Raw genomic sequence first — 27,659 nt, 5'->3', positions numbered from 1 at the left:
TACATCCCATAATACATCCCATAATACATAACATAGAGGGTCCACAGCCTTACCAAGAGATGCGTCATTATAGTCCGTAATGTTGTAAGAGTCTATATCCTCCATGTCTGCGTGACCAAGGCTCGAACAAGATCCAGGTGCTGTACCCACTTTAATAACTAATAACTCTCTCTCTCGCTCGTTTAAAGTTTCAAGTAGTTTGGGTTGGGCTGATATAAGAGAGAGAGAGTGAGAGGAAGGGGGGGGTGGAGCCAAAAGAAGATGCTTTACCCTCCCATTGCTTGCGGAGGGCACAGTTAGTCTTACTGGTCCACACTCAACAATGCAATACTATTCTAATATGTTGACATGAGCATAATTCTGGGGGTTAGGGGGTTCTAGGGTTAGGGGTCTGAAGATGTCCTGGGCCCAGGGCACTCTGGGTAGCCTGTTTGAAGATGGTCTGGGCCAGTGCACTCTGGGTAGCCTGTCTGAAGATGCCCTGGGCCCAGTGCACTCTGGGTAGCCTGTCTGAAGATGCCCTGGGCCCAGTGCACTCTGGGTAGCCTGTCTGAAGATGCCCTGGTCTGGGCCCAGTGCACTCTGGGTAGCCTGTCTGAAGATGGTCTGGGCCCAGTGCACTCTGGGTAGCCTGTCTGAAGATGCCCTGGTCTGGGCCCAGTGCACTCTGGGTAGCCTGTCTGAAGATGGTCTGGGCCCAGTGCACGCTGGGTAGCCTGTCTGAAGATGTCTTGGGCCCAGTGCACGCTGGGTAGCCTGTCTGAAGATGTCCTGGGCCCAGTGCACTCTGGGTAGCCTGTCTGAAGATGTCTTGCGCCCAGTGCACTCTGGGTAGCCTGTCTGAAGATGTCCTGGGCCCAGTTGTTCACAAGTAATCTGATGGGATTTCGGATTGAATCAGATCTTGAAAATGGGTTATTCAAAAGGAAAAAAGGATTCTGAAATTGGATTAGATCACATAATCCAGTCCTGGATCAAACCTTCAGTATGTGTTGTTTAAAACCTTTTAGTAGGATTGGGATTGAACCTTTGGGGGGGGATTTCAGGAACAAAATGTAATAAAACTTGTCCATCAGTTGAAATAATAATAATTATGAATAATAATAATAATAATAATTACAATTATTATGAATAATAATTAATCCCCGGAACCCCAATAGGCTAGGTGCACGATCTCCACTACTTCCTGAAAGGCACCTTGCATGAACATTATCCTGTCTCACTATTGGTTTAATTGATTAATCAGCTGTGCACTGTGTGTTCCAACAGTTTACCGCACAGCTGATTAATCATTTAAACCAATAGTGTGAGACAGGATGTGTTCATGCAAGGTGCCTTTCAGGAAGTAGTGGAGATCGTGCACCTGGCCTATTCCTTACTTTGGCTGCGTTCGGAATGGCATACTACTCATACTAGATATGACGTAGATTTTGATTTTGATTTATTTAAATTTATTTATTTTGAGTATGCAGCGCGTTCACACTGTAGATTATGTGAAATTTGAGTATGCAAGAAATGTATACTAGATTTTCGGTCGGCTGGTATCGGCATACTTATTATGAATTTAGTAGGCAGTACAAGTATATCCAACTGCGCGCATCAAATCCATCACCCGGAAATGTGATGTACCATACGTCATCATACCGCGCCTGCATATTTGCATAGACTACGTCATCGCCTTACTACGGTGAAAACTACGGTGGAAACCATGAATCGCCTTACTACGGTGGAAACTACGGAAAAAACTAATATGTAGAGTACAGTCCTATCAATTGTTAGAAAAGGAGTAGGAAGAAGCCTGTCCTACCCCTGTTTATACTTAACAATTATGCTTACATTATATAATCCAATTAATTAATACCTATATTTCAGTATCATCCGTTCTAATACTTTTTCATAAAAAATAATTTAAACCTTTTTTTAAATAGAGCAATAGAGCAATATTTCTGCTTTCCTTCATATTTTCTTCATATTTTTGACATTAGGAACAAGTTATTAGTGTGATCACGATATCCGACAATCCTCATAGCTTTTTTCTGTAGTGTAATCAATGGGTTTAAAGTGCTTTTATATTCATTTCCCCATATCTCCACACAGTAACTCAAATAGGGTAAGACAAGACAACAATATAGAGTATACAACATCCTCTGTTCCAGAATATGTTTTGCCCTGCACAATACTGCAATACTCCTTGATACTTTGGATCTAACATATCTTATATGAGATTTCCAACAGAATTTACTGGGCTTAAAGTGCAGACTCTCAGCTTTAGGTTAAGGGTATTCACATCCAAATTGAAGGAAGGGTTTATGAATTATAGCTCTTATATATAATAACCAAAAGTAATTAGACAATTGACTCAAAAGCTGTTTCATGGGCCAGTGTGGGCTATTTATTCCTTCATTATTTCTTTATCAATTAAGCAGGTAAAAGGTCTGAGTTGATTCCAAGTGTGGCATTTGCATTTGGAGGCTGTTGCTGTATACGCACAACATGCAGTCAACAGAGCTCTCAATGCAACTGAAACAGGCCATCTTTAGGCTGTAAAAACAAAACAAAAATCCATCAGAGAGATAGTGGGAACATTAATACTGGCCAAATTAACTGTTTGGTACATTCTGAGAAAAAAATAATGCACTGGTGAGTGTGATGACATGGACATGCATGGCTTCCAATGGCACTGGGTCACGAGTGTTTATTGATGATGTGAAGACAGAAGCAGACAGATGAATTCTGAAGTGTTTAGGGATATTCTGTCTGCTCAGATTCAGACAAATTCAGCAAAGTTGATTGGATGGTGCTTCACAATACAGATGGACAATGACCCAAAATATAGTGTGTAAGCAACCCAGGACTTTTTTAAGGCAAAGAAGTGGAATATTCTGCAATGGCCAGAGTCAATCACCTGATCCCAACCCAATCAAGCATGCATTTCACTTGCTGAAGACAAAACTAAAGGCAGAAAGACCCACGAACAAACAACAACTGAAGACTGCTGCAGTAAAGGCCTGACAAAGCATCACAAAGGAGGAAACCCAGCATTTGGTGATGTCCATGTGTTCCAGACTTCAGGCAGTCATTGCCTGCAAAGGATTCTCGACTAAGTATTAAAAATGAACATTTTACTTACTGTATGATTGTTAATTTGTCCAATTACTTTTGAGCTCCTGAAAATAGGAGACTGTGTATAAAAATGGTTGCAATTCCTAAATGTTTCATACAATATTTTTGTTCAACCCCTTGAATTAAAGCTGAAAGTATGCACTTCAATTACATCTTGATTGTTTCATTTCAAATCCTTTGTGGTGGCATACAGAGACAAAATTATGGAAATTGTGTCACTGTCAAAATACTTCCAGACCTAACTGTATATAAATAAAAGAATGTCAATGACCCCAGGTGTGGGACTTTATTAGGTCAAACAGGTTTGAGGGGTCAGGCAAAGGACTTGGTGGAGTCAGGCAAGGGTCAGGCGATCATCGTTGTAATCCATGGAGCAGGGCAGGAACCGTGGTGCAAGGTGCTGGGCTGGAGGTATCCATGGTGCTGAGTGCCCACTGATGAGCTAAATAAAACATTCTATTTCTGATGAGTCAACAGCACTAGGGCTCCTTCACAAAACCCTTACTGGAATCTTCATACACTCTGTGAATTAGTCTTTACTTTCTGATGAGTCAACAGCACTAACCCCATCCAGTGCGACATGTAGATAGCATATATTTAGAATATGTAAAATGCAAACATCAGAAATGCAAGAAAGTTTGAGGTATACTAAATGGAATTAATATTATTAATTAATAATAAGTGTTACGACCCTTCTGTCTAGAGTAAAATAAGGGCCTAACAGGGTAGAGTGCACAATGTACAGGTGTGCTGCAACACAAATGCCCAAAAAAGTGTACAAGGGATCAAATCAATTCAAGTTTTATTTGTATAGCGCATTTCTTACAAGATGCGACTCAATGCGCTTCACGTAATGACAGATGTTCAGTGTCCAGTGTAGTGTTCAGTGTTGTGTCCAGTGTCCAGTGTAGTGTTCAGTGTTGTGTCCAGTGTCCAGTGTAGTGTTCAGTGTTGTGTCCAGTGTCCAGTAGTGTTCAGTGTTGTGTCCAGTGTCCAGTGTAGTGTTCAGTGTTGTGTCCAGTGTCCAGTATAGTGTAGTGTTCAGTGTTGTGTCCAGTGTAGTGTTCAGTGTTGTGTCCAGTGTAGTGTTCAGTGTTGTGTCCAGTGTCCAGTGTAGTGTAGTGTTCAGTGTTGTGTCCAGTGTAGTGTAGTGTTCAGTGTTGTGTCCAGTGTCCAGTGTAGTGTAGTGTTCAGTGTTGTGTTCAGTGTCCAGTGTAGTGTTCAGTGTTGTGTCCAGTGTAGTGTAGTGTTCAGTGTTGTGTCCAGTGTAGTGTTCAGTGTTGTGTCCAGTGTCCAGTGTAGTGTAGTGTAGTGTTCAGTGTTGTGTCCAGTGTAGTGTAGTGTTCAGTGTTGTGTCCAGTGTCCAGTGTAGTGTAGTGTTCAGTGTTGTGTCCAGTGTCCAGTGTAGTGTTCAGTGTTGTGTCCAGTGTCCAGTGTAGTGTTCAGTGTTGTGTCCAGTGTCCAGTGTAGTGTTCAGTGTTGTGTCCAGTGTCCAGTGTAGTGTAGTGTTCAGTGTTGTGTCCAACCCCCACTGGTCAGACACGGACAGCTCCGTTGGTGGCCAGTCGTCCCTCTGCTCGGGACCACAGCTCGGCGCCTGCAAAAAGTCAGCTCTCAAAAACAAGAAAACAAGCAATAAAAATAGGGGGATAAGTAATCGGTAGACATCTGAGAATGTAGCTATTGTGAACTTTTAAATTACATTAAGTTGAAGACAACGCAGCGTTTTTTAGCCCTGCCAGCTGTACATCTTATATGCATAACTGCATTTTGTTGTTGGTACTTGTACTCAGCAATGACAATAAAGTTGAATCTAATCTAATATCTCTCTAATATCTCTGATAACGCTAAACCACATAGGATTACCCAATTAGCCAAGCCAGATGAACAAAACTACGTGCGAAACAGCCGCGTAACACATGCAACAACCTAAATAATAAATACACATCTAAAAACTATAACATGTTCATTAATAATATTTCGAAATTCTCACCTGAGCTGCATTTGCCATTGTATTTGTAATTCTTCTTCTTCTTCTTCTTATCAATTGCGTGTTCAAATTATTGTTGTTAAATGTCCTATACAATGTCACCGTGTTTTTAAAATCCATTTAAGATCCTTCAAAATCTCGCGGTTTCTCGCGGTTTCTCGCGGTTACTTTTACCGACGCGCTTACGATGACGTGGTCCAAAAATGGTACATCACATTTCCGGGTGATGGATTTGATGCGCGCAGTTGGACCCTACTCAGGCAGTACGCAGTATATACTCATTGAGTATGCTAGTATGCAGTATGCTAGTATGCCATTTCGAACACAGCCTTTCACTTTCGGACAGAAACGTCACGCCTCTTTACAAACCAACACCGCTCGCCTGTTCAACTGTCTCCTGTAGTTTCGACCAGCGAGTCACACGTGGAGATCAATCAAGTATTCAAGCGATCTGTCGTCAATTCAGGTTTGTATTGTTTAAGATCGTGAAGGTTTCTTATCTGTTTTGATAGACATGCGGTGCGCTGGATCATGTCAACATTGTGTTATTAAAGCTGCTTCATTAGTTGTGTTGTTTGGGTGTAATGTTGAGAGAGGAGGCTGGGGAATGGGCTCTCGATGCAAGGACTAATACGTGGTCTTCTTTTAAATATAATTATAGTTTTAAGCATATTTCAAAGCTATACGTGAAGTGAAGCTTACAATGAAGTAAAACAACCTTATATTTTAAGTTATGTTGAGGTAAGACAAACTTATTGGGCATTTCTAAGTCGTATCTTTCGAGAATCAATGGGTACATTTGCATCCATTTTTGCATTGATATCAACGGTAAACTTGCGCAAATGATGCTCGCAGATGTTAAATTAGGATTATACTCACTCACTTACTACTCTGCCTATGTTATAGACTGGTGTGCTCAAATCACTGAGGTGGGCTTTGATCAATAATTGATGCGTTGACAATCTATGGATTGAATTACAAGTAACAACATTTCTGAAATAAATGAATACTTTTCACTGGTTATAGGACAATCTAATCTATTGGCAGAAGAATGGCTCTCTTTACCCTTGGTGACGAGAAACCCACACCAACTCCAAGCTTTAGCTTTGGGGGTAACCCCCCTCTGAGGCCCCTCTTTACGCTTGGTGAGGAACCAAACTTTGCCTTATGGGAAGCTCTGAGGCGGAACCTAGATGCAGGCGCAGCAGGACAAGCAGGTAAGTGTTGAGCAAGTAGTTTAACTAGAATGTTCCAACAGAAGGTGATCAGACGGGGCAGGCAGGGGTCGAACAGGCAGGCAGGCAGGCAGTCAGACAGACAGACAGGCAGGGTTAGAGCAGCCAGGCAGAGAGGCAGGGGTCAAGCAGACAGACAGACAGACAGAGAGGCAGGGGTAGAGCAGACAGACAGACAGACAGAGAGGCGGGGGTAGAGCAGACAGACAGACAGACAGACAGGCAGGGGTCGGGCAGGTTAGGTATCTTCTGGAGGACAGGGAGAACAAGTGTTAGACAGAGGTTAGACGGGCAGGGTAGCAGAGCTGGAAGCGTGGGACGAACCACGAAGGGCGTCGATCTGGCCCCCAACATGCAGCAGGTGACAGGGCATTCGTAGAGAAGAGTTGACTGTCAGATTGTCGACAGGTGCGCCAATCAACGCCGGTAGCGGTCCCGGAGGCGGAGCCGTGCCTGCTGCTGCTGTTCCTTTAACAAAGACAGAGGACGTCAAATTGGCCCAAAAGAAACAAGCCGTACCAACGTGGGGGCTGGGAGGTAGGCAAAAATGACTATCCTATAATTCTCGTGAAACTATGTAATCACGCAGCGTAATTTAGTGAGGATTTAGGACATTTTTCCAGTATCCCAAGCTTCAGTTATTTTCACTCATGCCGTTATAAACTCTGCACATCAAGGATCGACTGGTATGCTGGAGGCTCCATGGAGGGAGATGGCGTGGACAGAGGAGTGAGTATCACACCACCCTGACACTCAAACCTTCAATAGTAGGCCTGATACTGTATGTTACAGTGAAAAATGACCAATCCATAACCGTGTGATTAACATTATACTGTTTGTATGTACAGCCGTAAAGAGATGCTGATGGAGTACGTCAGCTCTTATAAGCCTGATTGTGAGGCGGCGTCGCAGGCTCGAGTACTGCTGCTCGGCCCTGTCGGCGCTGGCAAGTCCAGCTTCATCAGCTCCGTTCAGTCGGCCATCTTGAACGGGAGGGTCACCAACCGCGCCATGGTCGGCTCGTCCACCACCTGCTTCACTAAAAAGGTAGAGGCAGAAATGGAAAGACACGTGAGTTTGTCAAGAAAGTATTAACTCTGTATAGGCACGTGTATAGGCTCAGTACTCCTGATTGGACTTATTGCGACCTAGACTGAAGACCGTAGTTGTAAATGAAAGATAATTCACCTGTTTATCAAATAACTAAAGGCTGAAGAAGCTTAGGGTGTGTTCTCACTAGAACATTTGCTTCACTTGGAATAGAGGCGGCGGTGCCGGGCGGCCAGCCGAGGTGGAAGAGCGAGCGAGCGAGCAGGGGGTGGGAGGCTGACCGTGGCTTGCGTAGGGAGGGAGGGACCTGCGAATGAACTAAATACTTGAATACATCAGCACTCTCTTTGGCCTCCTTGTCCTAGCTCCAGTCTTTCCACATCCGTGGACAGAGTGCGGAGCCGGCCACTGCGCTGAGCCTGTGGGACGTCATGGGTCTGGGGGACGGGGAGACCACCGGCCTGACGCTTCACGACGCTCTGTCCGTCATCAAAGGCCATGTTCCTGAGGGACACAAGGTCTGTTAGGGGGAATGGACACAAGTGGTGTAGTGAGCATAAAGTAGGGGAACAGAAGTATTCAACACATGAAGACAAATAATGATTCAACATATTTTTCCATCTGTTAGTTTAGTCTCGAACAGCCGGTGAGATCAGAGACTGCGGGTTATGTGAAGAAGCCGTCCCTTAGAGACAAAGTGCACTGCGTGGTCTTTGTGGTCGACGCCTCCAAGGTCTCCGCCTACCCCAAGATCCTGAGCACCACCTTCCGACAGCTCCGAGAACACATCAGTGACCTGGGTGAGCGCGAGTTTGTGAGCACATTTTTGCCTGGTCACTAGGGCCACTAGCTGAATACGAGAGTTATTATGAAAGGAAATATTGTATATTGTGGGAATTTGTTTGTTCTATCTAGGAGTGCACCAGGTTGCTCTGCTGACACACGTGGACCAGGTGTGTCAGGAGACCGCCCGGGACGTCTCCCAGGTGTACAAGAGCCGGATTGTGCAGGAGAAGGTATTCAGTGATGCCTTAGTTACCTTGTCTGACCAGTAGTTCTTCTATGTGTAAGTACAGTCCAGAAAGTCCAATGACTGAGTCGTGTGTCCGTGTGTCTGTGTGTGTGTGTGTGTGTCTATGTGTGTGTGTGTCTGTCTGTCTGTCTGTGTGTCTGTGTGTGTCTGTCTGTCTGTCTGTGTGTGTGTGTCTGTCTGTGTGTGTGTGTGTGTGTGTGTGTCTGTCTGTCTGTCTCTGTGTGTCTGTCTGTGTGTGTGTGTGTGTCTGTGTGTGTGTCTCTGTGTGTGTGTCTCTGTGTGTGTGTGTGTGTGTGTGTGTAGATGATCAAGGCTGGGGACCTTCTTGGCATGCCCCTCTCCTACATCGTCCCAGTGAAGAACTACTCGTCTCAGCTGGACCTTGACGAGAACACGGACCTCCTCCTGCTCAGCGCAGTGGATCACGTCCTGCAGTATGTGGACCTGTACTTCCAGGACAGCACCCCAGAGCCGCCGAAAATGGTTTTGTCTCTTGTGATGTAATCAGAGAATGTTTGTCTCTTGTGATGTAATCAGAGAATGTTTGTTTCTACTTTGTCTTGACTTAAGTTACTTTGTTGTTATTAAGTAATTCTACTTCATTTTACTTAACTTTAAACTCTATTTAGCGTCCCTACACTGGCTCCCCGTCAAATTTATAATTCAATTCAAGGTTCTGGTAATCACTTACAGAGCCCTTCATGGTCAGGCACCTGCCTACATCTGTGACCTACTGCGTCCTTACAGCCCCAGTCCTTACAGCCCCAGTCCTTACAGCCCCAGTAGGTCTCTGTCTTTTTGTGTCCTGTTAATATTGTTGAACACTTGTTACTTGTTCTTATTTTCACTTGTTTACCTATTTCTTTTAACCTGCTATATCATTTGCTCTTTTATTATGTTTTATATGGAAAGCACTTTGTGACCCCTGGTCTGGGATAGGTGCTTTAGAAATATTTTACTTACGTACTTAATTCGAGTTAAGTGTTTCCTTGAATAAAAATTACTCAAACTTCTGTTAATGTTGACAATTCATACACCAATTTTGTTTGTAGAGATTAGTAATAAGCGTTAGCCTCACTGGTTAAGGCAGGAGACGTGCTGCTTAGGTAAACTGAACATTTTAGTGATTAATAATTTGTAATAATTTAGTAAGACCAGTTACGTAAAACCTTTCTCAGAGAGAGAGAGAGAGAGCTATTAGTCGGTCTCGAGAGTTTAATCAGGTGAGTTGCGCAATCTTTAGCCTGTGTTTGTATTTAGAATGTAATTCTAGTCGTCAGATTCAATTTAATTGTTGGGGGGTAGAGGTGGGGGGATAGTCGTGTGTTATGCAGCGGTCCAGATCTCTTGAAAATTAAAATGTAACCTTACTAATACAGTAAATGTTAATGGGCTAATATGTGTGTGTGTGAGATGTGTAAATGATAAGGAACGAACTGTATTTGGTTGTCATTTCACATGTCAAAAGTATTAAACTCAGCCTATCTTGATATCCTATCTTAATATAGGTCTGTCATAGTTGTATTGATGAAGGCTTTACACCTCCTAAAATGTATCTCTAAAGTTGTATCTATGTTACGGTACATGTGAGAAAACGGTACATGTGGGAAAACTAGGATTAGAGTTAGGTGCTACGTCGACTTGGTACATGCTGGCATGTCTAACCTTAACCCTAACCGTAACCGTAGCACCTAACCCTAGTTTTCCCACATGTACCGTCTTCCCACATGTACCGTAACATCTAGATTCCTTGCTTCCCCTCCTGTGACTCAGAGGTCAGGAGACAGGAGTTTGGCTTCAGTTTCGTTTCTCTGTCATGGGTGTGATCAAGGAAATTGAAAGTTACGCAATGCAAATTTTTTTTTTTTTGATGAAATGATATTGTTATGTTGCCATCTCACCTAACTCGTGAAGTTGGAGAAGTTGTAAACTAGAAACAAACAGTGTAACAGTTAATAAAAATAGAAGAATTAAATGTGCAATAATATGTAGTTTTCCCCCTTAAAACGTCACTAAATAGCCATGCTGATGCATTGGCTGTCTGTGACAGTTTCTTGAATGTTTGTTTTGATGGTTAAAACTCAGGGGGGGTATTCCATCAATGTCGCTAAAGGAAAATCCAGTCTTATTTTGATACATTTTGATTTAATAAAAAATAAAAAAGCCTGGATTTCCTTTAGCAACGTTGATGGAATACCTCCCAGATTGTTAAGACTGTATACAGAAACCAGTGTTGACACCTTGAAAGACGGCTCATAAGGCAATGAAGAACATGCCAAATGATGTATGCTGCAAATTGTCATTCAATAAAAGGAACAACAAGGATAAATAAGTCAGTGGACAGAGAAACTGAACTTTATTAATGTACGTCAGGCAGTTACTGTACCTTCCTTACTTTCACTTTCATTTCGACAGAAGTGTCACGCCTCTTTACAAACCAACACGCTCGCCTGTCTAACTGTCTCCTGTAGTTTCGACCAGCGAGTCACACGTGGCAGTGGCGTGTCCAGACCTTTTTCACTGGGGTGGCCCAGGTGGGGCACCTTGTTATGCATGGGTGGCACAATTTTGAGAATTTAACACTTAATTCCCTGCATTCTGGTGAATTTGTACACACCATTTTGTGCTTTTTATTACCATTTCTGTCTCCACTCCCCATTGTATACTTTAATTGGGCTACTAAGGTCATGTTCTTACATGAAAATCTGAATCATGACCCAGAGCAAGCGGATAAGTTTGCAACATTGTTGCATAAATTATTTCTGATTTGCGTTCTCACAGCCCTTTATGTAAACAAAGTAACATAGGCAATTGAAGCAACAGATGTGGTAGTTGATTGGTCAGGAAAATAGAAAACTGCCCGTTCGTCCCGCTCTTATCCAGATCAACACGCATGCACTGTTGTTTTCCTATGGACAGCCTCGATGCGTCGTTTCTAACCGGAGCGAAACCACCCTTTTCAAGCGCCGGAGCATGTGTTGGTTGTTTGCTCCGGGAGTGACTTCGAATGTGCGTTCTCACAGCTCCAAACAACGCAGAGCAAAGCGAATTTCATCCTAAACTCTGATTCCAAGTGAAGCAAATGTTCTAGTGAGAACACACCCTAAAATAACAATCCCTGTTTAAAAGTCCCAGTGCTACCAATCACAACACAACAGAGTGGCTCCATACAAATGTAATATTAAACTCAGATGTTTTTTATTCTTTAAACAAACCAGCATATTTTGTACACTATAACATGCAGGCACTCCAATTGTAACACAAAACAAAACAAAAAACACTGTACACTGTACAGGTACAAGGAAAAACAATAATTCTTAAACATATGTTACATTAACATAAAAAACTAGCTGCCTCTCCTTTCTTTTTCTTACAATTTTTTTCGAATTGCTTCTCTTAACTGTAAAGTTTCAAGTTTCCTGTACAATTTACTCTACTGTGGGGGAAAAAATGCCAAATGTTCACCGGGGTACAGGAAGCTGCCATTGTAAACTTGGTTTTGGCAAATAATGAAATCAGATTACGAGAAATTCAAAGCCACATCTACTGAAGTTAACAGGTAATTGAAAAAAGCAATGCAGGAATTGTAATAGTTGTATCAATTTAATAGTAGTAGTAATAGTAATAGTAGTAATAGTTGTATTCATAACAACCTGAAAGCAGAGAAGTAGATGGCTTATATTGTATGTATTGTATACTGTACAACATACCCTGATGTGCAGGTGAAGCTGATGTGCAGCCTTCATCATCAGTATCCTTGTTTGACTCTACAAAATCACAGAAATGGTCATAATGACAAAATCAGCCTTTTTTGTAAGTAGGCCGATGTTAGCTACCAAACTCAAATGAATACAATATGAATACCCCTACAGGCTTAATCGACAAGATTCGGCTTTAGTTTAAATGTATAGCAATTAATCACAATGTTACATTATCACGGTTATCAAATAAGTGCTTACTAAAAATACATCTGGAGCTATCAGAATGTTACATACATACCCATGTGTACAGCAGAAGCTGGAGGCTCTTGCTGTGGGCTAACTGGGTCTACATCCTCCAGCTGGCTCTCATCCTCTGACTGACTAACATTAGCTCTGGCTTCTCTGTCCTGCTGCTCTGTCCTTTTGGGTTTTTTTCTTTGGAAGAAACCCTGAATGCTCTGATTTCTTTTCATACTGTAACATTAACCATCACATAACACATGTCACTTTATAACTTGCACAATACACAAACAAAACATACTCAAGCATTCAAATGTATATAGCTGACGTTACCTAGCCTATAGCCTAACGTTAGCATTAGCTAGCATTTCGACGACAGGTTTACTAGCAAGCTGAGATCGGATGATGAGAGACCAGAGTAGCCTACTACAAAATATAATGTTACAGCTAAAACGTTTTAACCACTAGCACAACACCGTAGCCTATATGTAGCTATGCAAAAGTCTAACCATTAATGGTACTCACATTTCTTCAGGAGCGCCAAGACCAGCACACCTGCCATATGTACTTTCATGTACCTACTTCTGCAAACATTCTAATAAAGTTTTCAATCAATCAATCAAACCTCACCGCTGATCAAAAAGGTGTTCTGTTCGAAAAGTTTGTCTCGTGGTGCGAAGTGGCCTCTGCTCTGAGTGACTAGGCAGATAGCCAATCAATCAGGGTGGCACCTAGGGTGGCCAATCAGATTTCAGGGGTGGCACGGGCCACCCCTGGCCCCCCCCTGGACACGCCCCTGACACGTGGAGATCAATAAAGTCTTCAAGCGATCTGTCGTCAATCCAGGTTTGTATTGTTTAAGATCGTGAAGGTTTCTTATCTGTTTTGATAGACATGCGGTGCGCTGGATCATGTCAACATTGTGTTATTAAAGCTGCTTCATTAGTTGTGTTGTTTGGGTGTAATGTTGAGAGAGGAGGCTCGGGAATGGGCTCTCGATGCAAGGACTACCCAGTGAGCAATAGACGTCTTTTCAACCTCGCGTCTAGAATATAAACCAATATAGACCAGCTATATTACGGCTATATTTTCTACTTATCTTAAATGCATGAAAACCGTTATTAAACCCCTCTAAACTGTCAGAATACGTCCCAGACGTCATGTAGTATGAGATTCCATGTAGTCTAGCATAGTTATTCATGCGGAAGTGGTGGTTTAAATTGCGTCTATACGTCGCTGTCCTTTAACACAGATAAATGCGGTCTGTGTCTAAACCTGTTTTAGTCTAGCAGCACGTTGAGTTTAAATGAATACCCTAAACGCCTGTAGATTGTCAAAATATGTACCAGACCGTCATTTAGTCTGAGATTCCATGTAGTCTAGCATAGTTATTCATGCGGAAGTGGTGGTTTATTGCGTCTATACGTCGCTGTCCTTTAACCCAGATAAATGCTGTCTGTGTCTAAACCTGTTTTAGTCTAGCAGCACGTTGAGTTTAAATTAATACCCTAAACGCCTGTAGACTGTCAAACTATGTACCAGACCGTCATTTAGTCTGAGATTCCATGTAGTCTAGCATAGTTATTCATGCGGAAGTGGTGGTTTAAATTGCGTCTATACGTCGCTGTCCTTTAACCCAGATAAATGCTGTCTGTGTCTAAACCTGTTTTAGTCTAGCAGCACGTTGAGTTTAAATTAATACCCTAAACGCCTGTAGATTGTCAAAATATGTACCAGACCGTCATTTAGTCTGAGATTCCATGTAGTCTAGCATAGTTATTCATGCGGAAGTGGTGGTTTAAATTGCGTCTATACGTCGCTGTCCGGAGATAAATGCGGTCTGTGTCTAAACATATTTTCTACTTATCTCAAATGCATTAAACCGTTATTAAACCCATTCTATTGTCCTTACGCTCTACTCTATGACTATGAGGCTGGGAAGACAAATCGGCAACACACTACATGAACTGAATTGAGATTATATAGAAAAATAGTCATAGTACCTGGTGTTGATGACTGCAGAGGAGAGTCTATCATTGTAGAGTCATCAGTGGCTTTTCAAACAAAGATCAAAGCACATGAACAACTTTAAACAGGAACAAGTAGCACAGAATGAGAGGAAAGACCAGTTATATTTTAAAAATACAAACGCATTGCTTACAGGCATATTCTTCTTTGTCCTTTTCTTTTAATTCAAAGAGGTCCATAGAAACTGATCGTTAAAAGGAAATATCGTTAAAATGTGCTTTCTTAAATACAAAAAACGTCACATAATAATCGCATTACGTTTTGCTACATGTAACCGGTTGGTTATTATTTCCAGTTTGCGGTTAATGTAATTTTGGTTAACAAATGCTTTCTTTCGCTACGATTGGAGACGGGTTACCACGTGACCATGGGACGTATTGAATTTCCCGGTTGGAACAGTGAAAAGTAGTATTTTTGGCATATTTTGTACATTGGCACTACATTATTATTGTTAAAACACTATTCCGCTAATACCATTATTATTATATAGTGGAATGCCTATAGAAACTATTGTTGTGGTTAAACCGTGAACTACATTGACGTGCCAGAGAATGACTACCCTCCCTCGAAACCATCGCGGGTATCGCTTCTCGGCCTTTTGGCTAAGATCAAGTGTATCTGTTCTTATCAGTTTAATATCTGATACGTCCCCTACCCGGGGACGTTATATTAAATTGTTTTTTGGAGCAGGGAGATGGAATAGGGGCTTGCTCCGTCCACACCACGCATCGACTTGGTATTGCAGTACCTCCAGGAACATAATATTTCAACGGCATTTCAAGGTCTAAATATAGGCCAAATTGGAAATTGAAACAACGTCTATGTTTAGACGTTGAAATGTTGTTGAAACATAGACAGGGAAACAACGTCTATGTTTCAACGGCATTTCAACGTCTAAACATAGACGTTTTTTAAATTTCCAATTTGGCGGATATTTAGCCTCGATTTCGCCTAGACGTCTACGGGCCATTTAGACGTTGTTTAGACGTCTAATCAACGTAAAATTGCTCACTGGGTAATAAGTGCATGGTATTTTTTTTAAAAATATAATTATAGTTTTAAGCATAATATTTCAAAGCTACACGTGAAGCGAAGCTTACAATGAAGTAAAACAACCTTATATTTTAAGTGTTGTTGAGGTAAGACAAACTTATTGGGCATTTCTAAGTCGTATCTTTCGAGAATCAATGGGTACATTTGCATACATTTTTGCATTGATATCAACGCAGATGTTAAATTAGGATTATACTCACTCACTTACTACTCTGCCTATGTTATAGACTGGTGTGCTCAAATCACCGAGGTGGGCTTTGATCAATAATTGATGCGTTGACAATCTATGGATAGAATTACAAGTAACAACATTTCTGAAATAAATGAATACTTTTCACTGGTTATAGGACAATCTAATCTATTGGCAGAAGAATGGCTCTCTTTACGGTTGGTGAGAAACCCACACCCACTACAAGCTTTAACTTTGGGTCTGCTCTGAGGCTGAACCTAGATGCAGGCGCAGGACAAGCAGGTAAGTGTTGAGCAAGTCGTTTAACTAGAATGTTCCAACAGAAGGTGATCAGACGGGGCAGGCAGGGGTCGAACAGGCAGTCAGACAGACAGAGAGGCAGGGGTAGAGCAGGCAGACAGAGAGGCAGGGGTCGAACAGGCAGGCAGGCAGGCAGGCAGACAGACAGACAGGCAGGGTTAGAGCAGCCAGGCAGTCAGTCAGGCAGGGGTCGAGCAGGCAGGGCAGGGGTAGAGCAGACAGACAGAGAGGCAGACAGGCAGGGGTCGAGCAGACAGACAGACAGACAGGGGTAGAGCAGACAGACAGACAGAGAGGCAGGGGTAGAACAGACAGACAGACAGACAGACAGAGAGGCAGGGGTAGAGCAGACAGACAGAGAGGCAGGGGTCAAGCAGACAGACAGACAGACAGGCAGGGGTAGAGCAGACAGACAGACAGACAGAGAGGCGGGGGTAGAGCAGACAGACAGACAGACAGACAGGCAGGGGTCGGGCAGGTTAGGTATCTTCTGGAGGACAGGGAGAACAAGTGTTAGACAGAGGTTAGACGGGCAGGGTAGCAGAGCTGGAAGCGTGGGACGAACCACGAAGGGCGTCGATCTGGCCCCCAACATGCAGCAGGTGCAGGGCATTCGTCGAGAAGAGTTGACTGTCAGATTGTGGACAGGTGCGCCAATCAATGCCGGTAGCGGTCCCGGAGGCGGAGCCGTGCCTGCTGCTGCTGTTCCTTTAACAAAGACAGAGGACGTCAAATTGGCCCAAAAGAAACAAGCCGTACCAACGTGGGGGCTGGGAGGTAGGCAAAAATGACTATCCTATAATTCTCGTGAAACTATGTAATCACGCAGCGTAATTTAGTGAGGATTTAGGACATTTTTCCAGTATCCCAAGCTTCAGTTATTTTCACTCATGCCGTTATAAACTCTGCACATCAAGGATTGACTGGTATGCTGGAGTCTCCATGGAGGGAGATGGCGTGGACAGAGGAGTGAGTATCACACCACCCTGACACTCAAACCTTCAATAGTAGGCCTGATACTGTATGTTACAGTGAAAAATGACCAATCCATAACCGTGTGATTAACATTATACTGTTTGTATGTACAGCCGTAAAGAGATGCTGATGGAGTACGTCAGCTCTTATAAGCCTGATTGTGAGGCGGCGTCGCAGGCTCGAGTACTGCTGCTCGGCCCTGTCGGCGCTGGCAAGTCCAGCTTCATCAGCTCCGTTCAGTCGGCCATCTTGAACGGGAGGGTCACCAACCGCGCCATGGTCGGCTCGTCCACCACCTGCTTCACTAAAAAGGTAGAGGCAGAAATGGAAAGACACGTGAGTTTGTCAAGAAAGTATTAACTCTGTATAGGCACGTGTATAGGCTCAGTACTCCCGATTGGACTTATTGCGACCTAGACTGAAGACCGTAGTTGTAAATGAAAGATAATTCACCTGTTTATCAAATAACTAAAGGCTGAAGAAGCTTAGGGTGTGTTCTCACTAGAACATTTGCTTCACTTGGAATAGAGGCGGCGGTGCCGGGCGGCCAGCCGAGGTGGAAGAGCGAGCGAGCAGGGGGTGGGAGGCTGACCGTGGCTTGCGTAGGGAGGGAGGGACCTGTGAATGAACTAAATATTTGAATACATCAGCACTCTCTTTGGCCTCCTTGTCCTAGCTCCAGTCTTTCCACATCCGTGGACAGAGTGCGGAGCCGGCCACTGCGCTGAGCCTGTGGGACGTCATGGGTCTGGGGGACGGGGAGACCACCGGCCTGACGCTTCACGACGCTCTGTCCGTCATCAAAGGCCATGTTCCTGAGGGACACAAGGTCTGTTAGGGGGAATGGACACAAGTGGTATAGTGAGCATAAAGTAGGGGAAAATAAGTATTCAACACATGAAGAAAAATAATGTTTCAACATATTTTTCCATCTGTTAGTTTAGTCTCGAACAGCCAGTAAGATCAGAGACTGCGGGTTATGTGAAGAAGCCGTCCCTCAGAGACAAAGTGCACTGTGTGGTCTTTGTGGTCGACGCCTCCAAGGTCTCCGCCTACCCCAAGAGCCTGAGCACCACCTTCCGACAGCTCCGAGAACACATCAGTGACCTGGGTGAGCGCGCGTTTGTGAGCACATTTTTGCCTGGTCACTAGGGCCACTAGCTGAATACGAGAGTTATTATGAAAGGAAATATTGTATATTGTGGGAATTTGTTTGTTCTATCTAGGAGTGCACCAGGTTGCTCTGCTGACACACGTGGACCAGGTGTGTCAGGAGACCGCCCGGGACGTCTCCCAGGTGTACAAGAGCCGGATTGTGCAGGAGAAGGTATTCAGTGATGCCTTACCTTGTCTGACCAGTAGTTCTTTTATGTGTACGTACAGTCCAGAAAGTCCAATGACTGAGTCGTGTGTCCGTGTGTCTGTGTGTGTGTGTGTGTGTGTGTCTGTATGTGTGTGTGTGTGTCTGTCTGTCTGTGTGTCTGTGTGTGTCTGTCTGTGTGTGTGTGTGTGTGTGTGTGTCTGTCTCTGTGTGTCTGTCTGTGTGTGTGTGTGTGTCTCTGTGTGTGTGTCTCTGTGTGTGTGTAGATGATCAAGGCTGGGGACCTTCTTGGCATGCCCCTCTCCTACATCGTCCCAGTGAAGAACTACTCGTCTCAGCTGGACCTTGACGAGAACACGGACCTCCTCCTGCTCAGCGCAGTGGATCACGTCCTGCAGTATGTGGACCTGTACTTCCAGGACAGCACCCCAGAGCCGCTGAAAATGGGTTAGGGTTATGTAATCAGAGAATGTTTGTCTCTTGTGATGTAATCAGAGAATGTTTGTCTCTTCTTTCTCATTAAGTAATTCTACTTTATTTTACTTAACTTGAAACTCTATTTAGCGTCCCTACCAGGGGTGCACATAACTTTTTGGGGCCAGTGCTCAGAGGAGCACCTAGGGATGCTGCTTGGTGCTCCCCGAGCTCGCGAGTCACGACCCGTCCCACAGGATGGATAAAAAAGGGATACATGGATATATTATTAGCAAAACGACATTTATTCATAAATAAAGATGAACGACCAAATTATTGTGTGCAAAACAAAAGAAACAAATGCAAAATCAAATGACTGCTCTTTAAGAATGAAAGTCTGTCCGACTCCTTTAAACACAATGAAATCAACTGACATCTCTTTAAGCACTAACTGAATGTCTGTTCTTTAAACACACTGAAATAAACTGACATCTCTTTAAGCACTAACTGAATGTCTGTTCTTTAAACACACTGATATAAACGGACATCTCTTTAAGCACTGCTCTGTTCTGTAAACACTGAAATCAACTTTTCCACATAAAAAAAAAAAAAAAAAAGAGCTGTTGGTGCGCAAGAGCGCCTTCATGCGGCTGATTTGCCGCGCAGCATGCATTTTGGCGACGCATGCGCACTGGCGCACCAGTTATGTGCACCCCTGGTCCCTACACTGGCTCCCCATAAAATGTATAATTCAATTCAAGGTTCTGGTCATCACTTACAGAGCCCTTCATGGTCAGGCACCTGCCGACATCTGTGACTTACTGCGTCCTTACAGCCCCAGTAGGTCTCTGTCTTTTTCTGTCCTGTTAATATTGTTGTACACTTGTTATTTTGTTACTTGTTCTTATTTTCACTTGTTTACCTATTTCTTTTAACCTGCTATATCATTTGCTCTTTTATTATGTTTTATATATGGAAAGCACTTTGTGACCCCTGGTCTGGGATAGGTGCTTTAGAAATAAACTTTACTTACTTACTTAATTCGAATGAAGTGTTTCCTTGAATAAAAATTACTCAAACTTCTGTTAATGTTGACAATTCATACACCAATTTTGTTTGTAGAGATTAGTAATAAGCGTTAGCCTCACTGGTTAAGGCAGGAGACGTGCTGTTTAGGTAAACTGAACATTTTAGTGATTAATAATTTGTAATAATTTAGTAAGACCAGTATTACGTAAAACCTTTCTCAGAGAGAGAGGGAGTAGTCGGTCTCGAGAGTTTAATCAGGTGAGTTGCGCGATCTTTAGCCTGTGTTTGTATTTAGAATGTAATTCTAGTCGTCAGATTCAATTTAATTGTTGGGGGGTAGAGGTGGGGGGATAGTCGTGTGTTATGCAGCGGTCCAGATCTCTTGAAAATTTAAATTTAACTTTACTAATACAGTAAATGTTAATGGGCTAATATGTGTGTGTGTGATGTGTAAATGATAAGGAACGAACTGTATTTGGTTGTCATTTCACACGTCAAAATTATTAAACTCAGCCTATCTTGATATCCTATCTTAATATAGGTCTGTCATAGTTGTATTGATGAAGGCTTTACACCTCCTAAAATGTATCTCTAAAGTTGTATCTATGTTACAGTACATGTGGGAAAACTAGGATTAGAGTTAGGTGCTACGTCGACTTGGTACATGCTGGCATGTCTAACCTTAACCCTAACCGTAACCGTAGCACCCTAGCACCTAACCCTAGTTTTCCCACATGTACCGTCTTCCCACATGTACCGTAACATCTAGATTCCTTGCTTCCCCTCCTGTGACTCAGAGGTCAGGAGACAGGAGTTTGGCTTCAGTTTCGTTTCTCTGTCATGGGTGTGATCAAGGAACTTGAAAGTTACGCAATGCAAAAAATATATATATTCTGATGAAATGATATTGTTATGTTGCCACCTCACCTAACTCGTGAAGTTGGAGAAGTTGTAAACTAGAAACAAACAGTGTAACAGTTAATACAAATAGAAGAATTAAATGTGCAATAATATGTAGTTTTCCCCCTTAAAACGTCACTAAATAGCCATGCTGATGCATTGGCTGTCTGTAACAGTTTCTTGAATGTTTGTTTTGATGGTTAAAACTCAGGGGGGGTATTCCATCAATGTCGCTAAAGGAAAATCCAGTCTTATTTTGATACATTTTGATTTAATAAAAATAAAAATAAAATAAAAAAGCCTGGATTTCCTTTAGCAACGTTGATGGAATACCTCCCAGATTGTTAAGACTGTATACAGAAACCAGTGTTGACACCTTGAAAGACGGCTCATAAGGCAATGAAGAACATGCCAAATGATGTATGCTGCAAATTGTCATTCAATAAAAGGAACAACAAGGAAAGATAAGTCAGTGGACAGAGAAACTGAAGTTTATTAATGTACGTCAGGCAGTTACTGTACAGAAAACACTGTTAGTTAGACCATGTCACTGATTCACATGGCAACGAAAAGGAACACGGAGGGAGGGAACCCCAGGGTTATAACTCTAACGTAGAAGAGCTGTTGAGGTACAGCGTACTGTACAACACGGATCACACTCTGTAGTCAATCTGAAGTTATTTCGTTTGCATCGTTGTAATTGTGTGGATTATAATTTGGCAGCTGTCTTCTCAACAATGGAAAGTAACAAAAAAAAACGTTTGTTCTCAGGATAACGTTGTGAGTACAAATTAACATTAGTGTTTTAAGATATCGATGCGATGTTAAGTGTACATAAAATACACAAGAGGCTTTGGAACCTCGCAAAAAAAACAACTTGATATGACACTGTAGCTGTAGCACTTTGTAATCATCCACAGATGTGTTTTTTTAGAAAGACACACGACTGGGTTACTTGTCCATAAAAAAACACCAATAAAACATGTTGGTTATGTTCTTAGATAACTTCCTTTCCTTCATCACCACTGACCGATGTTGAACCTGAATAGGCGTCACATCGTCCAGTTCTTTCAGATCGGTGGCCACAAAGGAGAGAAGGAAAGGAAGTTTGGATAAGACAATTGCGGGGGGGGGGTGGGGACGACGACGACGACATGGCCACGATTCCTCTGCAGTGTCCTTACCGACTTGCGTCCTGCTCTTAAAATGGCGGGTAGGTTCAGGTACTGTATCTCATGGCACAGGTGATGATTCTCTCTAGTGAGTATAATGTAATGTATAATGTATTCAGATGGCTTTCTTCTCATTCTTTCATTTACAAACCCAGTGCTTTGACAAGAACAGTCACTGCTTGGTCCAACAAACAAAAACAAAAAAAGGAAGGAAGGCAGTCATGTGAAGAAACCATTTCAACTGGAGCTACTCAAGTTACAGTGCCGGACACACGCATACGAGTACTACACACGGTCTCGGCCTGAGTCCAAAGGGTGACGCCAACGCAATCTACTGCTTCTGTAATGGAGGTGGAAGCAGTGTGTTCTTGGCATGTGTATTGCATGTGTTATCCGCCCCACCCTGGACTCTAGTATGAGAGGGCACAAACATGCATTAACAGTACGTCGCCCCCTGGAACAGCATCACGTGTGGACATTTCTATGTAGAGAGACTTTTGATCAAATGGCAACTATGTAACCCGCTCGGACGGGGGCGTGTTTTGTTCATGTTCAATTGCTTGTCGCTCTACTACGACATTTCTCAGTGCTTTATCGTGGCGTATGCGATGAAATTGTGCCATATTTTTGGGTGGAGGAGGAGGTCACATGTTGTGTGAACGGTCAGGCGAGACTATGAAGAGTCGCTGATGAATTGGCTTGAAGGTAACGTGTGTAACATACGTCCACCTTTTCCAACAGCGGCAAATATGTGACGGCAGTTGGTGAAAGGGGGGGGAACAAGTCTGCAAACCGACCAAATGTTCTGACTTTTACTCCGAAAAATGTAGCTCACTGAATCCATCGCATTCCAAAATATTGCAACGCAATGGATTCGGTGAGTTACACTGTTTCTGAATAGAAGTCTGAACATTTGGTCGGTTGCCGACTTTCCCATTTCACCGGCTGCCGTCACATAATGTGCATGTCCATGTAAACAAACAAAACATAGTGCTCGAACTCCACAACCGATTTTTAGAAAGAGCTTTCTTTATCACGCCCTCTCTCTCATTCCTGGATCGCTACTGATTCATCATGGACATTCAGCACTATGTTAACACTAGAACAGCCATGGTGGGGTCACGGTGACCCTGTGAGTAAGATTTTTTTTTTTATATCTTTGCACTCGATCAAATTTCAGGACCCTCCTTTCAAGACTTTTCCTAGATATGTGCGTTCTATCACCCAGTATCCTTACATTTTCAAAATCACACCAGGATAAGCTAGTATAAAGCTGTTTTGCAGTTTTTCTGTGTAGGAGGCAGGCTAATTTACAAGCGGACAACTAGTGGTCGTTGTGTGTAAGTAGCAGATTTCCATTCTAAAGAGGGGGTTCTATTAGACCCCCAAGGCGGCTCTAATAGTTGGTTAAATAGGCATGGCTGTCCTAGTGTTAAAGCTCTACGTTAACCACGTTAATGGAATCACTGGATCTTCAAACGGAGACTTGATGGTTGTTAATGCAGAAACATGGGCAGGGAATGCTCCAATTATTGCTGACAGTTAGCTGAGTGGGAGGGTAGTCATCCCTAAAACATTATGGTTACCTCCTTCAACTGTGAAGAACCCTCACACGGGTGAGGTTGGAGGACGCTCCACACTGAAGATGAAAGCAAACAGCTATTCAGTTCACCATGAGACTCACTTAGTAAAAAAGGTAAAACTTGGAACTTCGTTTTCTGAATTATGGTATAGAAGCAGGAATGGAACAGGTAAGTTGGAATGTCACTTTGGCTCTCCGTCATTTGAACTAGACCAGACCTTACACACTGTGCTTAATTACGTCGACATCTACAAAGATGACATTCAAATTCCAAACAGTAAAAAAAAAAACGAATGAACAGAGCAAGTTTTTTTTTTTTTTTTTTAAAGAACTGTACAAGATTAAAAACGATCAATAATTAGTTATACATATTTATATGACAACATTGTTTACGTAATATTACTATAAAGAAATACAATATATATATTTTTAATTCTCAATGCAGTGTCCCCTTTCGGAAAGCTGTGCTAAAGATATGCTATGCTGCAGATGCTTGGTGCAGTTTCCTGTAGGTTTAAGCAGCAAACATGTAATCCTGTAATGTGGATAATGAGCTGCTGCCAGTAGCTAATGCACTATCTTCACAAGTCAGACTCAAGCCAGACGGAAGATCATCTACTTTAGGTTTGGACCTACACTCACGGGACACTTTATTAGGAACACCTGTGGACATCCATGGACACCCAACCTGCCTTGTGTCAACAGTCCAAGTTGATCTGAATCGAATATTACACATTTGGGATGTGGTAGGAACCCGTTAACTGTCTCGATTCACCGGAGCGTGAAAGCGCACCTGTAAAAATCTGCAGGGTGATTGCGGGATGCAATCATGTCATCAGGGAACCAGGATCTCAACGGAATGTTTCCAACATCTTGTGGAATCAACGCCACGAGGAATTGAGGCTGTTTTGAGAGCAAAGGGATGCCCCTACCCAGTATTAAGTATTAGTGTTCCTAATAAAGTTCTCGGTGAGTGTAGTTCTCACTTATTGGCATGCCCTGCTTAAGGCTATCACTCAGCAGTAAAGATGCACAGCCTCTAGGGGGAGCTGTTGTATTGAGTGTCAAGTGGCAACCAACAATCACGTTGGGTACGTTACATTACTCAGGTTTATCCTCTCGTTTCAAAGACGTTAAGGTTTTGGCTTTTTGTGAACTAGGAGGGCCAGACAACAGCGAATGAACGGATACCCATGAACAACCGGACCTACCGCAGTCGGCCGCTATCCAACCGCGCACGGTTTCAAACGCCACGAACTGAGTGGCTGCTACGTCTTCACACAGGAACCTTCTGCAACGATCAAAACCTGGAGTTACTATGGTTACTACCGGTTGGTGGTCCAGACTGGGAGGAGTGGGTGGGGCTTGTGAGGAGGAACGGGGGAGTGTAAGAGGACAGACGGTTCCGTTCTCTCTTCTCTAGTGCTCACGGGAGGGGTGGGACAAAGTAGGGACCCCCCCCCCTCCCCTCCCCTCCCCGACCCTCGACCCCCTGAAAAAGGAATACTGCAATGTCTTGGGTGTAAGTTCCCTTAAGAGTTCTTGACCTCTCCTGTGCATACTGTATTACTCCTTTCCTGTCCACTTCCTGGTTCTAGACCACCTTGTCCTGGCTGGGCTGGTCCTTAGGGGATGGGGGGGGCTGGGAGGAGGAGGAGGAGGTGCTGGAGCTCTTCAGGGAGCCCAGGGTCTTGCTGAACCAGGAGTTTTTGGCCGCTTGGATCTCGTTCATCAGGACGCCTCTCTGATGCTCCAGCTCCTGGGGGGGGGGGGACCAGAGGCGGGGGGGGGGGGGGGGGGGGCAGGACAGGTGAGAGAGAGAGAGAGAGAGAGAGAGAGAGAGAGAGAGAGAGAGAGAGAGAGAGGGGGGGGGGGACCAGACGTACGTCAGAATGACCGTCATAAGAACACCTTCATACCTCCTGGTTCAACATACTAGAACACCTTCATACCTCCTGGTTCAACATACTAGAACAACACCTTCATACCTTCACACTAGTCATAAATAATCGACACAATCATGAACATGATCAAGTGAGTCTGGGGTCTGACCTGGATCTTGCACTTGGCCTCGACCAGCTGCAGTTTGGTCTGGGCCAGCTCCAGCTCCAGCTCCCTCAGCTGGGCCTTCAGGGAGTCCTTCTCCTCGTCCAGCTCGCTGTCCCGGCTGTCCCTGCTGGGGGGCGGCATCTGGAGGGGCCCGTCCTTACTGAACACCTCCCTGCAGCGCTCGCACGCCATCACTTTGCTCTGCACACACGCACAGACGCAGACGCACGCAGACACACAGACACACAGACAGACACAGACACAGACGCAGACGCAGACGCACACCCACATGCACGCACACGCAGTAGTGTATATTAGATTACATTACATAACATTAGATTAGATTCAACCTTTTTGTCACTGCACAGAGGACAATGAAATGTATCTTCTGCTGTAGGCACAGGGTGTCAGCCATCGTCAGCGCCCCTGGAGCAATTAGGGGTTAAGTGCCTTGCTCCAGATCATATCTAAGATGCCTACCACTGCAGTTGTAATATTAATATTATATATATATATATATATATAAATATATAATATTTTATTTTAAGTGCCCTTGGGGAGATTATGAAGTACTCACAACTATTAATACATATCCTCCTTTACTAATTATTACCTTTCTATTATCTTTACCCAATAACCACAAGAGCCACATGTGCTAACGAAAACAGTTTGAGTCCACGCTGGTTACGTGTGACATGGTAACCATGGTGACCTCTCTCTCTCATCACCTTGACGATGTCCAGCTCCTCCTTGGTGGCTGCCTGCTGCTTCTCCAACCTGGTGCTCAGCTGGGAGCAGATCTGGAGCAGAGAGGACAAGAGAGAGAGAGGACAATCAATCAATCAATCAATCAATCAATCAATCAAATGTATAAGCACATTTAAATATGACACTTGTCAACCAAAGTGCTTTACAGTAGAAGTACTCCTAAATGTGTAAATAAACAGAAAATAAACAACCAACAGACAAACAGGATTATTTTATTTTTTTAAATAAATGTATTTACAGTAGATAAACTGTACAGGGGCTAGTGGGAATGAAGAGGGCTTTGGGAGGTCTTCACTGATCTAAATGTTTGTGTGTCATACCTGTTTGATCTAAATGTTTGTGTGTCATACCTGTTTGTATTCAGCGATGATGGCGGTGGTTTTCTTGATCTCCGACTCTGCTTTCTCCAGCTCTCGCCTGAACACTTCTTTTATCTGAATACGATAAAGGAGGGCATTGGGTCCAATAAATATGAATATATTAATATTAATAATAAAAGAATAATAATATTAATAATATTAATAATAATATAATTATACATCACTTTTATCCAAGTGACTTACATTGCAGTGAGTGTATATATCTTTCAGTATATATGGTCCCAGCGGGAATCGAACCCACAACCTAAGCGCTGCTAGCGCCATTGCTCTACCAACTGAGCCACAGAGGACATTGTCACCTCCTCCATACAGACAGACCTCACAGACCAAGGCCAGACTTATCGCCACGACAACAGAGTTGAATATGTGAGAGGTGTGTGAGGAAGGTGAGGAGGGTGTGTCACCTGAGCCGTCTCCTCGTCCTGCCTCCTCTTCTCCTCCTCCGTCTCCACCAGACGCTGCTTGGTGTTCAGCAGCTCCTTGTTCAGCACGTCAGCCTTGTCCTCCGCCTGGAACACAACACCACACCTTCATACCTCCTGGTTCAACAGACTAGAACAACAATAATAATAATAGAGGAAGGAAGAATTATTATTATTATTATTATTATTATTATTAATAATAATTCTTCCTTCCTCTACCGTTGTGACTGCCAATGGCCCCTGGTTCTAGCATACATTACTTTTTCTTATGATGATTGTCTTAGACAAATGTATCTGTTGTATAAAACAAATACAGATGAAATGTAAATGTGTTCTAAGTACTAGCGTGCGTCCTTGTCCAGGGGCTGTACTCAGGCTCCTGCCCTGTGGGCTGTTCTGGATCCTCTGTTCCAGCCCACATGGCTCACTTACATCTACATTTACATTTACATTTACATCTATATTTACATTTACATTTACATCTACATTTACATTGTTGGCATAGAGCAAACGCATTTATCCAAAGCACTTACAACAAATACATGTCTGACTCAGAGCAGGGGTTTGGGGGATGACCATTGCTTGCAAGTAGGGAGGGGCTGTTCCCTTTTCCGCCCGGTAGGCGAGCACCAGGGTCTTGAATCTGATGCGAGGTGCTACTTACTTACATATAGCATGAATATGTACTTTCATAATTGTTTAAT

The 27,659-nt window shown here is 43.3% G+C and overlaps 3 protein-coding genes across 4 annotated transcripts in view; 2 read left to right on the top strand and 1 right to left on the bottom strand.

The window, feature by feature from the left end:
- Positions 1-397: 397 nt before the first annotated feature.
- On the top strand, positions 398-8,935 carry LOC308156149 (interferon-induced protein 44-like; the record flags this gene model as incomplete). The annotated part of the gene is made up of 6 exons (XM_080529505.1): positions 398-501; positions 7,197-7,395; positions 7,764-7,916; positions 8,027-8,198; positions 8,314-8,414; positions 8,735-8,935. The coding sequence occupies 6 exons, from the start codon at positions 398-400 to the stop codon at positions 8,933-8,935; spliced, it is 930 nt and encodes a 309-aa protein (XP_080385631.1).
- A 7,960-nt stretch (positions 8,936-16,895) lies between these two features.
- Positions 16,896-18,691, top strand: LOC308156138 (interferon-induced protein 44-like; the record flags this gene model as incomplete). The annotated part of the gene is made up of 6 exons (XM_080529494.1): positions 16,896-16,912; positions 17,032-17,230; positions 17,595-17,747; positions 17,858-18,029; positions 18,145-18,245; positions 18,506-18,691. 6 exons carry the CDS (start codon positions 16,896-16,898, stop codon positions 18,689-18,691), a joined length of 828 nt encoding a protein of 275 aa, XP_080385620.1.
- A 6,226-nt stretch (positions 18,692-24,917) lies between these two features.
- rabgap1l (RAB GTPase activating protein 1-like) overlaps positions 24,918-27,659 on the bottom strand; it is a 187,672-nt gene continuing 184,930 nt past the window's right edge. For both annotated transcript variants that reach the window (XM_080548270.1, XM_080548269.1), the window contains 5 exons: positions 26,938-27,042; positions 26,504-26,587; positions 26,114-26,185; positions 25,389-25,586; positions 24,918-25,095 (listed from right to left, as the gene is read on the bottom strand). In XM_080548270.1, the coding sequence (XP_080404396.1) occupies positions 24,931-25,095; positions 25,389-25,586; positions 26,114-26,185; positions 26,504-26,587; positions 26,938-27,042 (624 nt within the window). In that variant the 3' untranslated portion in view covers positions 24,918-24,930. The remainder of the gene's footprint in view (positions 25,096-25,388; positions 25,587-26,113; positions 26,186-26,503; positions 26,588-26,937; positions 27,043-27,659) is intronic.

The sequence above is a fragment of the Nansenia antarctica genome (assembly GCF_963989245.1).
Source record: "Nansenia antarctica genome assembly, chromosome: 1".
NCBI lineage: Eukaryota > Metazoa > Chordata > Actinopteri > Argentiniformes > Microstomatidae > Nansenia > Nansenia antarctica.
This window is presented reverse-complemented; position numbering and strand designations above follow the sequence as displayed.